Source organism: Taeniopygia guttata, chromosome 27, assembly GCF_048771995.1.
Source record: "Taeniopygia guttata chromosome 27, bTaeGut7.mat, whole genome shotgun sequence".
NCBI lineage: Eukaryota > Metazoa > Chordata > Aves > Passeriformes > Estrildidae > Taeniopygia > Taeniopygia guttata.
The window spans coordinates 1,378,181-1,389,889 of record NC_133052.1 but is presented as its reverse complement, the minus strand read 5'-3'; the positions used below and the strand labels follow the sequence as shown (position 1 = coordinate 1,389,889).

Sequence of the window (11,709 nt, the reverse complement as noted above, 5' to 3'; positions counted from 1 at the left end):
ATGAGGCTGGGAATGGGGCTGGGAATGGGATTGGGGCTGGGAATGGGATTGGAATGGCAATGGGATTGGGAATGGGGAATTGGGAATGGGAATGGGATTGGGAATGGGAATGGGATTGGGAATGGGGCTGGGGCAGAGCCAGGGCCACGGGGGGAGTGTCCTCATCCCAGTACGAACCAGTCGGCGCTGGGCAGGGGAGGGACGGGGAGCACCGGCCCCGCCGTGCCCCGGGGTCAGTCCCGGATAATCCCACGGGTAAATTCCATCCCGAGTCCTCTCCGCTCCGGCAGCCCCGCGCACCGGCGGCCCCGGCGGGCGACAATCCGCCCGGTGGGGTCACTTCTCGTCGCGCTCGGCGGCCCCGCACAGGTTGGGGTGCTCGGCCAGCGTCGCCCGGACTTTCTTCTTCTCCTTGAAGCGGCCGGAGTGCGAGACCTTGACGTGCTTGCCCTTGGTGCTCTTGTCCACGAATTTCTCCAGGCGGGCGGCGAATCCGGGGGTCCCCTCGGGGCCCGGTCCCTCCGCGCTGTCCCCGCCCGGTGCCGCCGGTCCCTCGGGGCTCTCGTTCGGTACGGCGGGCGCTGCCTGCCGCTTCCGCAGGAACGTCAGCTTCCAGCGGCCGTGCCCGTCGCCCATCCTGCGGCGGGATGCGGGGGTCGCGCTCCCTCCGTCCCTCCCTCCCTCCCGCAGCTCCTCCGCCCTCCCCGGGACGCGTCCTCCCCGCGGGATGCTCGTGGCGGGATCCCCCGGGAGCACCGGGACCGGGCGGGTGTTCCTCGGCTCGGGAATCGCGGAGGGAACGGGGAAAAGGGAACCGGGAAAAGGGAACCGGGCAAAGGGGACCGGGAGCTGCCCTTATCAGCCACGTGTGGCGGGGAGGGAGCGCGGGGAGCGAACAGGAACAGGAACCGGGCAGGTGGCACCGGGAGGTGCCGGGGGCGCTGCCGGGGGGACCGGGAGGTGCCGGGGGCGCTGCCGGGGGCACCGGGAGGTGCCGGGGGCGCTGCCGGGGGGTCCCCGCCTGCCCCACACCGGGCTCGGCGCTCCCCGTCCCCACCGGGGAAGGCTCCAGAACCGAACGTGGCCCCGGGGCAGGAACCGAGGGAAGGCGGCTCCCGAGCCCGGGGCACGGAGGGGATTCCCGGTGCCCGGTGCAGCACAGCCCGGTACCCCCGTCCCTGTCCCCACCCGTGTCCCTCCCCGGTGTCGCCGGGGGCATCGCTTTGGGGACAAAAACCCCGTTTCCCTCTGCGACGTGGGGACAAGGCCACGGGGACTGGTGGCCCCGGTGTCCCCAGCGCCCCTTGGCCGTGCCACAGCCTGGTGGGACCAGCCCCACCCGTGTCCCCAGAGCGTCCCCGGGGGTCCCACAGACCATCCCCAGCACGGACACCGCACCCCGGTACCTGCTCCTGCCGCGGCCGGGGTCCCGGGGATGTCCCGGGATGTCCCGGGGGTGTCCCGGGGATGTCCCGGGGTGTCCCGGGGGTGTCCCGGGGGGGCAGCGCGGGCAGGTGCCGCTCACCTGCCGCTGTCCCGGTGTTCCCGTCAAGGTGAACCCGCTCCCAAACCCCTCCCGCCGGAGCAAACAGCGGGGCCGGGCCGGGCACGGCTGAATATTCATGACCGGGAACGGTGCCAGCCCCGGGAGGGTGGCCCCGGGTGGCCCCGGGTGGCCTTGGGTGGCTCTGGGTGGCCCTGGGTGGCCCTGGGGATCCCTGAGGGATTTGGGATCTGCTCGGGAGCATCCCGGGGATCCCTGAGGGGTTTGGGATCTGCTCGGGAGCATCCCGGGGATCCCTGAGGGATTTGGGATCTGCTCGGGAGCCTCCTGGGGATCCCTGAGGGGTTTGGGATCTGCTCGGGAGCATCCCGGGGATCCCTGAGGGGTTTGGGATCTGCCCGGGAGCCTCCCGGGGATCCCGGCTCGGTACTGGGGCACCTCGGGACTGGGACCAGGATTGATGTCAGGTTTGGAACTAGGACTGAGATCAGGATCGGTTTCAGGATCGGGACTGGGACTGGGATTGGGATTTGCATCGGGATCGGGATTGTACCGGGATTGGTGCCAGGTTTGGAGCCGGGACTGGGATTAACGCCGGATTTGGGACTGGGACAGGGACCAGGTTTGGGACTGGGACTGGGACTTGGGATTAATGTCAGGTTTGGAACCGGGACCGAGATCGGGATCGGGACCGGGATTTGCACCGGTATTTGGATCAGGATTTGCTCCACGATCAGGATCGGGACCGGGACCGGGACCGGGACCGGGACCGGGACCGTGTCAGGTTTGGAACCGGGACCGAGATCGGGATCGGGACTGGGATCAGGATCAGGACCAGGACCGGGATCAGGATTTGCTCCGGGACCGGGATCAGGATCGGGATCAGGATCGGGATCAGGATCGGGATCAGGATCGGGATTTGCTCCAGGACCGGGATCAGGATCAGGATCGGGACCGGGACCGGGACCGGGACCACCGAACTCCCACCACCCTCTCCGATTGGTCCGAGCCACCCCCGCCTCTTTCCCTTTCAGCCAATCGAAGCACAGGGACGTGGCGCTGCTTCCGAGATACCGCCTTCTGATTGGCGGGAGCGGGACCTCGGGGAGGAGGGCGCTTTGATTGGCCAAGGCGCGGGCGCTGAGGCCGCCGATTGGCTGGAGCGGGGAGGGCGGAAGTGGAGGGGCAGTGACGGGAAAGATGGAGGTGCGGACCGGGACCGGGGAAAGGACCGGGACCGGGGAAAGGACTGGGACAGGGACCGGGGAAGGGACCGGGACCGGGACCGGGACCGGAGCGGAGCGGGGAAGGGACCAGGACCGGGACAGGGACCGGGGAAAGGACCGGGAGCGGAGCGGGGAAGGGGCCGGGAGCGGGATCAGTATTGGAATCGGGACCAGGACCGGTACCGGGGAAGGGACCGGGAGCGGGTCCAGCCCCAGGGCAGCGGGCACAGCCGGGCCCGGCGCTGGAGCGGAGGGTCCCGGTCCCTTTCCCGCCCCGGTACCGGTACCGGTTCCCGCAGCCCCGTTCCTGCCGTGTCCCCCGCAGGTCGCTCCCCAGGACTACCGGAACGTTCCCATCGACATCCAGACCGGCAAGCTGCTGGGTACGGGAGGGAATCCCGGGCCCGCCTCTCCCGGCCCCGCTTCCCTCCAGACCGGGGAGGGAGCGGGAATTCATCCCGGTTATCCCGGCCCAGTCCCCCTTTTCCTTCCAGACCGGGGAGGGAGCGGGAATTCATCCCGGTTATCCCGGCACAATCCCCTTTTCCCTCCAGACTGGCTGTCCCCATCCCGGGCTGTCCCCATCCCCAGCTGTCCCCATCCCTGGCTGTCCCCGTGGTGGCACGGGCCTGTCCCCACGGTGACAGTGCTGTCCCCAAACCCGTGCTGTCCCTGCGGTGACACAGAGCTGTCCCCGTGGTGACACGGTGCTGTCCCCCGTGCCAGACTGGCTGCAGGACCGGCGGCACTGTGGGCGCTGCTGGCCCCAAACCCCAGTGTCCCCATGCCTGGCTGTCCCTGTGGTGACACAGACCTGTCCCCACAGTGACACAGAGCTGTCCCTGTGGTGACACAGACCTGTCCCCATGCCTGGCTGTCCCCATGGTGACACAGAGCTGTCCCCGTGGCAGACTGGCTGCAGGACCGGCGGCACTGCGGGCGCCGCTGGCCCCAAACCCCAGTGTCCCCAAAGCAGCTGTCCCCGTGGTGACACAGACCTGTCCCCATGCCTGGCTGTCCCCACGGTGACACAGAGCTGTCCCCACGGTGACACAGAGCTGTCCCCCTGGTGACACAGACTGGCTGCAGGACCGGCGGCACTGCGGGCGCCGCTGGCCCGCGCAGGTGGCGCAGGTGCGGGAGCGGATCCGCGCGGCGCTGCAGGACATGCCCGAGCACCCCGAGATCCGAGCGCTGCTCCAGGACTCCTGTCAGTGCCCGGGCCCGGGGGGGTTGGGGTTTGGGGGGTTTGGGGTCTGGGGTCTGGGGTATTTGGGGTCTGGGGTTTGGGGTATTTGAGGTTTGGGATGTGGGGTCTGGGGTTTGGATTTTGGGATATTTGGGGTTTGGGGTATTTGGAGTTTCAGATATTTGGAGTTTGGGGTGTGGGTGTGGGGTATTTGGGGTTTGGGGTCTGGGGTATTTGGGGGTCTGGGGTTTGGGATTTGGGGATGATTCTTCCCACCCCCGCCCCCCCCACCCCGACCCGAGAGACAGGATTTGGGGTGATGGTGGCAGCTCAAGAACCCCCCAAAACCTCCTGGGGATCCCCTAAAACCTCCCAGGGATCCCTCAAAACCCACTGGGGATCCCCTAAAGCCTCCTGAGGGTCCCCCCAAGCCCCCCAGGGGTCCCCCCAGGCCGCTGACCCCGCTGCCCCCCAGACCTGCACTACTTCCACTGCCTGCGCATCGTGGAGATCCTCAAGGGCACCGAGGCCTCCACCAAGAACCTTTTCGGCCGCTACTCGTCCCAGAGGATGAAGGTGGGAGCGCCTTCCTCTTCCTCTTCCTCTTCCTCTTCCTCTTCCTCTTCCTCTTCCTCTTCCTCTTCCTCTTCCTCTTCCTCTTCCTCTTCCTCTTCCTCTTCCTCTTCCTCTTCCTCTTCCTCCTCCTCCTCCTCCTCCTCCTCCTCCTCCTCCTCCTCCCGCTGACCCCGGTGTCCGTCCCCAGGACTGGCAGGAGATCGTGTCCCTCTACGAGAAGGACAACGCCTACCTGGGTGAGGGGGGAAAACGGGAATCACGGGGAAAACGGGAATGACGAGAAGGGGAATAACGGGGATCATGGGAATAATGGAAATAATGGGAATATTTGGAATAATGGGAAAGATGGGAATAATGGGAGTGGGAAAATGAGAATTATGGGAATATGGGAATAATGGGAATGGGAGTAATGGGAATTATGGGAATAATGGAAAGGGGAATAATGGGAATTATGGGGATAATGGGAAGAATGTGAATAATGGGAATTATGGGGATAATGGGAAAAATGGGAATAATGGGAATGGGAATTCCCTGAGGTGGCCCAAAGAACCCCCTGGGTGGGTGGAATTTAGTCCCCAAACCGGGATGGGATTTAAGGTGAATTGAGTCCCAAACTGGGATGGGATTTAAGGTGAATTCAGTGCTAAACCAGGATGGGATTTAAGGTGAATTCAGCCCCAGACTGGGATGGGATTTAAGGTGAATTCAGCCCCAAACTGGGACGGGATTTAAGGTGAATTCAGCCCAAACTGGGATGGGATTTAAGGTGAATTCAGCCCGGGACGGGGTTTAAGGTGAATTCAGCCCAAACTGGGATGGGATTTAAGGTGAATTCAGCCCAAACTGGGATGGGATTTAAGGTGAATTCAGCCCAAACTGGGATGGGATTTAAGGTGAATTCAGCCCGGGACGGGGTTTAAGGTGAATTCAGTCCCAAACCGTGACGGGATTTAAGGTGAATTCAGCCCAAACTGGGATGGGATTTAAGGTGAATTCAGCCCCAAACTGGGATGGGATTTAAAGGCTAATTGAGTCCCAAACCAGGATGGGATTTAAGGTGAATTCAGCCCCGAACTGGGATGGGATTTAAAGGGTAATTCAAGCCCCAAACTGGGACGGGATTTAAGGTGAATTAACCCCGAACTGGGTCAGGACGGGATTTAACGCAGAGGCTGTACGGGAACGCCCGGTCCCAGCGGGATGAGCCCCCCCGGGATGTCGGGGATACCCCCAGCCCCTCGGGGTGACCCCTCTGTGTCCCCAGCCGAGCTCTCCAGCCTGCTGTGCCGCAGTGTCAGCTACGAGGTGCCGGCGCTGCGGCGGCAGCGGGGCCGCTGGCAGCAGGCGCAGCAGGAGCTGGCGCGGCGCGAGGACGAGTGCCAGCTGCGGGCGGGCGAGCTCCGGGAGCGCTTCCTCAGCTCCTGCCGCCAGTACGGCATCGCCGTGAGTGCCCACAGCCCCGGGCGAGCGGGACGGGACGGGGATAGCCGGGAATGAGTGCAAACGGGCCGGGGATAGCCCCAAACGGGCCAGGGATAGCCCGGAATGAGCCCAAATGGGCCAGGGATAGCCCGGAATGAGCCCAAAACAGGCCAGGGATAGCCCCAAATGGGCTGGGGATAGCCCCAAACGGGCCGGGGATAGCCCAAAATAGAGCCCCCAAACAGGAAGGGAATAGCCCAGAATGAGCCCCAAACGGGCCGGGGATAGCCCGGGATGAGCCCAAACGGGCCGGGGATAGCCCAAATGGAGCCCCAAAACAGGTTTGGAATAGCCCCAAATGGAGCCCCAAAACAGGTCGGGAATGGCCCCAAATGGGCCCCAAAATGGCCCCAAACAGAACCTGAAACAGGTCAGGAATAGCCCCAAACACAGCCCCAAAACAGACTGGGAATAGCCCAAAACAGGGCCCCAAACAGGTCGGGAATAGCCCCAAATGGAGCCCCAAAACAGGTTTGGAATAGCCCCAAATGGAGCCCCAAAACAGGTCGGGAATGGCCCCAAATGGGCCCCAAAATGGCCCCAAACAGAACCTGAAACGGGTGTCCTCAGGGTGTCCCCACATGGTCCCCAACTGTCCCCTCAGTGTCCCCAGGGTGTCCTTGTGGTGTCCCCAAGTGTCCCCGCGGTGTTCCCAAGTGTCCCCAAGTGTCCCCTCAGTGTCCCCAAGTGTCCCCTCAGTGTCCCCAAGTGTCCCCACGGTGTCCCCATGGTGTCCCCAAGTGTCCCTGTGGTGTCCCCAGGGCGAGGACGTGCACCAGGAGCTGCTGGCACAGGCGCAGGCGCTGCCGTTGCTGCTGTCCCGTGTTGGGGACGGTGCCAGCGCCCTCGGGGACGCCATCGAGCTGTACCAGGCCTGCGTGGCCTTCGTGTGTGACAGGTGGGACAGCGCCGGCGCCCCGGAACGGCCCCAAAACGGCTCCAAAACGGCCCCGAAACAGCCCCAAAACGGCTCCAAAATGGCCCCGAAATGGCCCCAAAACGGCCCCGAAATGGCCCTGAAACGGCTCCAAAACGGCCCTGAAACGGCTCCAAAATGGCCCTGGAACGGCCCAAAAACAGCCCCAAAACTATCCTAAAACAGGTCTGAAATCCCAAAACGGCCCCAAAACAATCCCAAAACAGCCCTGTTATTCCCCAAAACAGCCCCCAAACCATCCTAAAACAGCCCTGGCACCCCAAAATCTGCCCCAAAACAGCCTTGACACTCTAAAACAGCCCCAACACCCCAAAACAGCCCCAAAACCATCTTCAAATAGGTCTGACACCACAAAACAGCCCCAAAACAGCCCTGACATCCCAAAACGGCCCCAAAACAGCCCCAAAACAACCCCAAAACAGCCCTGACACCCCCCTGAAATGGCCCCATCCCCTCTCTGTCCCGTGTCCCCTCTCTGTCCCGTGTCCCTCTCTATCCCATGTCCCCATTCATGTCCCCTCTCTGTCCTGTGTCCCCATTCATGTCCCCTCTGTCCCCGCAGCCCCGGGGCCACGGCGCTGCCGCTGCTCCGCCACGTCGCGTCCCACGGGAACTCGTCGGTGTTCCGGTGGCGAACGGGGCGGGAGCCGCAGCGCCTGGAGCGGCCCGAGCCCCCGCGGGCACCGGAGCGGCCGGGGGGGGACACGGGCGGGGACGCGGCGGGGGACACGGTGGGTGACACAGGGGGGGACACGGGGGGGGACACGGGGGGTGCCCCGGGGGACACGGGGGGTGACACGAGGGACACGGGGGGTGGCCCGGGGGGTTCCCGGGGAACACGGGGGGGTGACACGAGGGATATGGGTGGTGACACGGGGGTCCCCGGGAGACACGGGGGCTGCCCGGTGTCCTGGGGGACACGGGTGGTGACACGGGGGGTGACAGGAGGGACACGGGGTGTGCCCGGGGGACACGGGTGGTGACATGGGGGACACGGGGGGTGCCCGGGATGTGCCCGGGGGACACGGGGGGTGCCCCGGGTGGCTCTGGCGGGGTTGGGTCGTGTCCCAGCGCCGGTCCCGGGCTGTCCCCGCAGATCGACTGGGGGGATTTCCCCGCCGAGCCGCCCCGGGGCGGGGACACCGGCGGTGGTGGCGGTGACACCGTCTGCGACATCGCGGTGCCGGCCGGGCCCCAGGTGGGTGACGTCCCGGTGTCCCCAAATCCTGCCCGTGTCACCCTTTGTCACCTTTGTTACCCAGGGGAATGGTGGCATCGACTGGGGCGATGTCCCTGTGTCCCCAAACCCCCCCTGTGTCACCTTTTGTTCCTCAGGGGGACGATGGCATCGACTGGGGCGATGGAGAGAAGGGACAGGAGGGGACGATCACAGTGGAGACCAACCCCCAGGTGGGTGACATCCCCAGAGCCAGGGGTGTCTCTGTGTCCCCAAACCCCCTGATGTCACCCTTTGTCACCTTTCCTTCCTCAGGGGGGTGGTGACAGTGACTGGGGCGATGTTCCTGTGTCCCCAAACCCCTCCTTTGTCACCTTTTGTTCCTCAGGGGGATGGTGACAGTGATTGGGGCGATGTCCCTGTGTCCCCAAACCCCCCCTGTGTCCCCCTCTGTCACCTTTCCTTCCTCAGGGGGACGATGGCATCGACTGGGGTGACGGAGAGGGACAGGAGGGGACGATCACCGTGCTGGAGGCTGGAACTGAGGGTGAGCAGGGCTGGGGGGTCCCAAATCCCCCCAAATTCCCCGTTCCCAATGCCCCTGGACACCCTGGGAGGTTTGGGGTGGGTGCTGGGCAGGGATCTTTGGGTGCTGTGCAGGGATTTTGGGTGCTGTGCAGGGAATTTTTGGGTGCTGGGCCGGGATTTTTGGGGTGCTGGGCAGGGTTTTGGTCTCCCTGGGGTGAAGCTGAGCTGAGTTTGGGGTCCCACCCCACGGCAGCCCCCGAGGACGTTGCCCGCGGCTCGGACGCGCTGACCCTGCTGGAGAACCCCGAGACACGGAACCAGTTCATCGACGAGCTGATGGAGGTGGGGGACACCGGTGGTCCTGTTGGTGGCCCTTTGGTGGCCCTGTTGGTGTCCCTTTGATGTCCCTCTTGGTGGCCCTGTTGGTGGCCCTGTTGGTGACCCTTTGGTGGCCCTGCTGCGCCTTGTTGATGGCCTTGTTGGTGGCCCTGTTGGTGGCCCTTTGGTGGCCCTGCCGTGCCCTGTTGGTGTCCCTTTGGTGACCCTTTGGTGACCCTGTTGCTGTCCCTTTGGTGACCCTGTTGGTGTCCCTTTGCTGTCCCTTTGCTGTCCCTTTGGTGTCCCTTTGGTGTCCCTTTGCTGTCCCTGTTGGTGTCCCTGTTGGTGTCCCTTTGGTGTCCCTTTGGTGTCCCTTTGCTGTCCCTGTTGGTGTCCCTGTTGGTGTCCCTTTGGTGTCCCTTTGGTGCCCCTGTTGGTGTCCCTGTTGGTGTCCCTTTGGTGACCCTTTGGTGTCCCTGTTGGTGTCCCTGTTGCTGTCCCTGTTGATGTCCCTTTGGTGTCCCTTTGGTGTCCCTGTTGGTGTCCCTGTTGGTGTCCCTTTGCTGTCCCTTTGGTGACCCTGTTGGTGTCCCTTTGCTGTCCCTGTTGGTGTCCCTTTGGTGTCCCTTTGCTGTCCCTTCACCCTGACCCGGCCGTGCCCCGTTGCAGCTGGAGCTGTTCCTGGCGCAGCGGCTGCAGGAGCTGGAGGACGAGGACGATGTGGTGGCCATGTCACAGCTGCAGATGGCCCCGGCGGCGCTGCAGGGCCAGAGCCGCCCGCGGCTGCAGGCGCAGCTGGACGCTGCACGGGAGCTGCTGGGGCAGCTCTGCTCCCGCAGCACGCAGCACCTCTGCATGATCCTCGCCTCGCCCAGGTGGGGGACTGCCCCGAGCCGGGACAAACCGCCCCGAAACGGGACAAACCGCCCCGAAATGGCCCCAAACTGCACCAAAGTGCCCTGAAATGGCCCTAAACTGCCCCGAAACGGCCCTGAACTGCCCCGAAACCACCCTAAACTGCCCTGAAATGGCTCTAAACAGCCCCGAAACGGCCCCAAACCACCCCGAAACGGCCCTGAACTGCCCCGAAACGGCCCTAAACTGCCACAAAACAGCCCTAAAACTGCTCCAAACTGCCCTGAAACAGCCCCAAAACTGACCCTGAAATAGCCCCAAAACTGACCCTGAAATAACCCCAAACTGCCCCAAAACAGCCCTAAACCACTCCAAAATGGCCCTAAACTGCCCCAAAACGGCCCTGTCCCCATTGTCCCCCGTCCTGCAGTGCCCCACTGTTCCCTGCCCCACGGTGACCCCACTGTCCCCTGTCCCTCAGTGTCCCCACTGTCCCCATTGTCCCCCATCCTGTGGTGACCCCATTGTCCCCCATCCTGCAGTGTCCCCATTGTCCCCCGCCCCGCAGTGACCCATGTCCCCCCCCCCGCAGGTACGTGGGCCGCGTGGCTGCGTTGCTGCGGCAGCGTTTGCTGCAGGCCGAGCTGCTGCAGGCCAAGCGAGCGGCGCTGGCGCAGCGGCGCAGTCGGGCCCTGGCCGAGCAGGCGGCACTGGAGCCGCGGCTGCAGCGGCTGCAGGAGAGCGCACGGGAGCTGCAGCGGCTGGTGAGCCACGGGGGACCCCCGAGAGACCCCCGAGAGACCCCTGGGACCCTCCGAACCTCCCCGAGTCCCCCTGAGCTCCCCAAGAGCCCCCTGAGGCCCCCTGAGCCCCCCTGAGCTCCCTCCGAGTCCCACTGAGCCCCCCAAGAGCCCCCTGAGACCTCCTGAGCTCCCTGAGCACCCCCGAGCCCCCCAAATCCCCCTAAGCCTCCCTGGGCCCCCCTGAACCACCCCGAGCACCCCTGAGCCCCCCTGAGCACCCCTGAGACCCCCGAGTCCCCCTGAGCCTCCCCGAGCTCCCCCGATTCCCCCCTGAGCTCCCTGGAACTCCCCGAGACCCCCCCAGAGCCCCCTGAGCCTCCCAAGAGACCCCCCGAGTCCCTCTGAGCTCCCCAAGAGACCCCTGAGCCCCCCAAGAGCCCCTGAGCTCCCCCAAAGTCCCCCTGAGCCTCCATGAGCCCCCGTGAGCTCCCCAAGAGCCCCCCAAGTCCCCCAAGAGCCCCCTGAGCCCCCTGAGCCCCCCCGGTGCCGTTGCAGATCGAGGCCGACATCTCCAAGCGCTACGGGGGGCGCCCCGTGAACCTGATGGGCATCAACGTGTGACACCTGGGGACATCGGAGTGACATCTGGGGACATCGGAGTGACACCTGGGGACATCAGAGTGTGACACCTGGGGACATCGGAGTGACACTGGGGACATCCATGTGACACCTGGGGACATCGGAGTGACACCTGGGGACATCAGTGTGACACTGTGACACCTGGGGACACCATCCCGTGACCCCAGGGGACAGCAGTCTGTGACCCCAGGGGACACGGGGTGTCCCCAGGGTGTCCTGCCCGGGGGTGCTGCGGGGTCTGGGGGTGTCGCCGAATAAACCCAAATTTGGTGTCACATGGAGCTGGCCTTGGGGCGGGGACGGGAGCCGCTGTCACCGAGGGGGGACAGGGACAGGAACAAGGTTGGGGACAGGGACAGGGCTGAAGACAAGGACAAGGACAGGAGAGTAGGGAGAGGGGCTCGGGGCCACCAGCCCCGCACCTTTGGGTGCCCCGGGGGTTCCATTTCCCAGCACTGCGGGCGGTGGGGTGGGCGCTGTCGCATCCGAGGGCGGTCCCCGACACCCCGAACACCCCAAAACCCCCCAGAGCCCC

General features: G+C 64.9%; 2 protein-coding genes across 3 annotated transcripts; one reads left to right on the top strand and one right to left on the bottom strand.

Annotated features, from left to right (window-relative positions):
• Positions 1 to 336: 336 nt before the first annotated feature.
• Positions 337 to 1,607, bottom strand: PRR15L (proline rich 15 like). 2 transcript variants are annotated; one of them, XM_072919056.1, is made up of 2 exons: positions 1,526 to 1,607; positions 337 to 637 (listed from the first exon to the last, which is right to left on the bottom strand). In XM_072919056.1, the coding sequence occupies exon 2, from the start codon at positions 634 to 636 to the stop codon at positions 337 to 339; it is 300 nt and encodes a 99-aa protein (XP_072775157.1). In that variant the 5' UTR covers position 637; positions 1,526 to 1,607. The 2 variants fall into 2 exon arrangements, with proteins under 2 accessions (XP_072775157.1, XP_030112163.4); XM_030256303.4 differs by lacking the exon at positions 1,526 to 1,607 and adding an exon at positions 1,407 to 1,491.
• An 849-nt stretch (positions 1,608 to 2,456) lies between these two features.
• Positions 2,457 to 11,449, top strand: CDK5RAP3 (CDK5 regulatory subunit associated protein 3). Its single transcript, XM_041721574.2, has 15 exons — positions 2,457 to 2,710; positions 3,056 to 3,113; positions 3,809 to 3,940; positions 4,395 to 4,495; positions 4,683 to 4,731; positions 5,760 to 5,938; positions 6,739 to 6,875; positions 7,477 to 7,645; positions 8,011 to 8,112; positions 8,250 to 8,324; positions 8,563 to 8,638; positions 8,870 to 8,961; positions 9,607 to 9,812; positions 10,385 to 10,556; positions 11,091 to 11,449. Exons 1-15 carry the CDS (start codon positions 2,705 to 2,707, stop codon positions 11,154 to 11,156), a joined length of 1,620 nt encoding a protein of 539 aa, XP_041577508.2. The 5' UTR covers positions 2,457 to 2,704; the 3' UTR covers positions 11,157 to 11,449.
• Positions 11,450 to 11,709: the final 260 nt, after the last annotated feature.

What these genes read in the sequence shown, in the direction of transcription:
- CDK5RAP3 (XM_041721574.2), top strand. An exon ending in AGCGCTGCTCCAGGACTCCT is followed by an intron (nt 3,941 to 4,394) that starts GTCAGTGCCCGG and finishes GCTGCCCCCCAG; the next exon opens with ACCTGCACTACTTCCACTGC. An exon ending in GCTGGAGGCTGGAACTGAGG is followed by an intron (nt 8,639 to 8,869) that starts GTGAGCAGGGCT and finishes CCCACCCCACGG; the next exon opens with CAGCCCCCGAGGACGTTGCC.
- PRR15L (XM_072919056.1), bottom strand. Translation starts at nt 636, where the DNA reads ATGGGCGACGGGCACGGCCGCTGGAAGCTGACGTTCCTGCGGAAGCGG.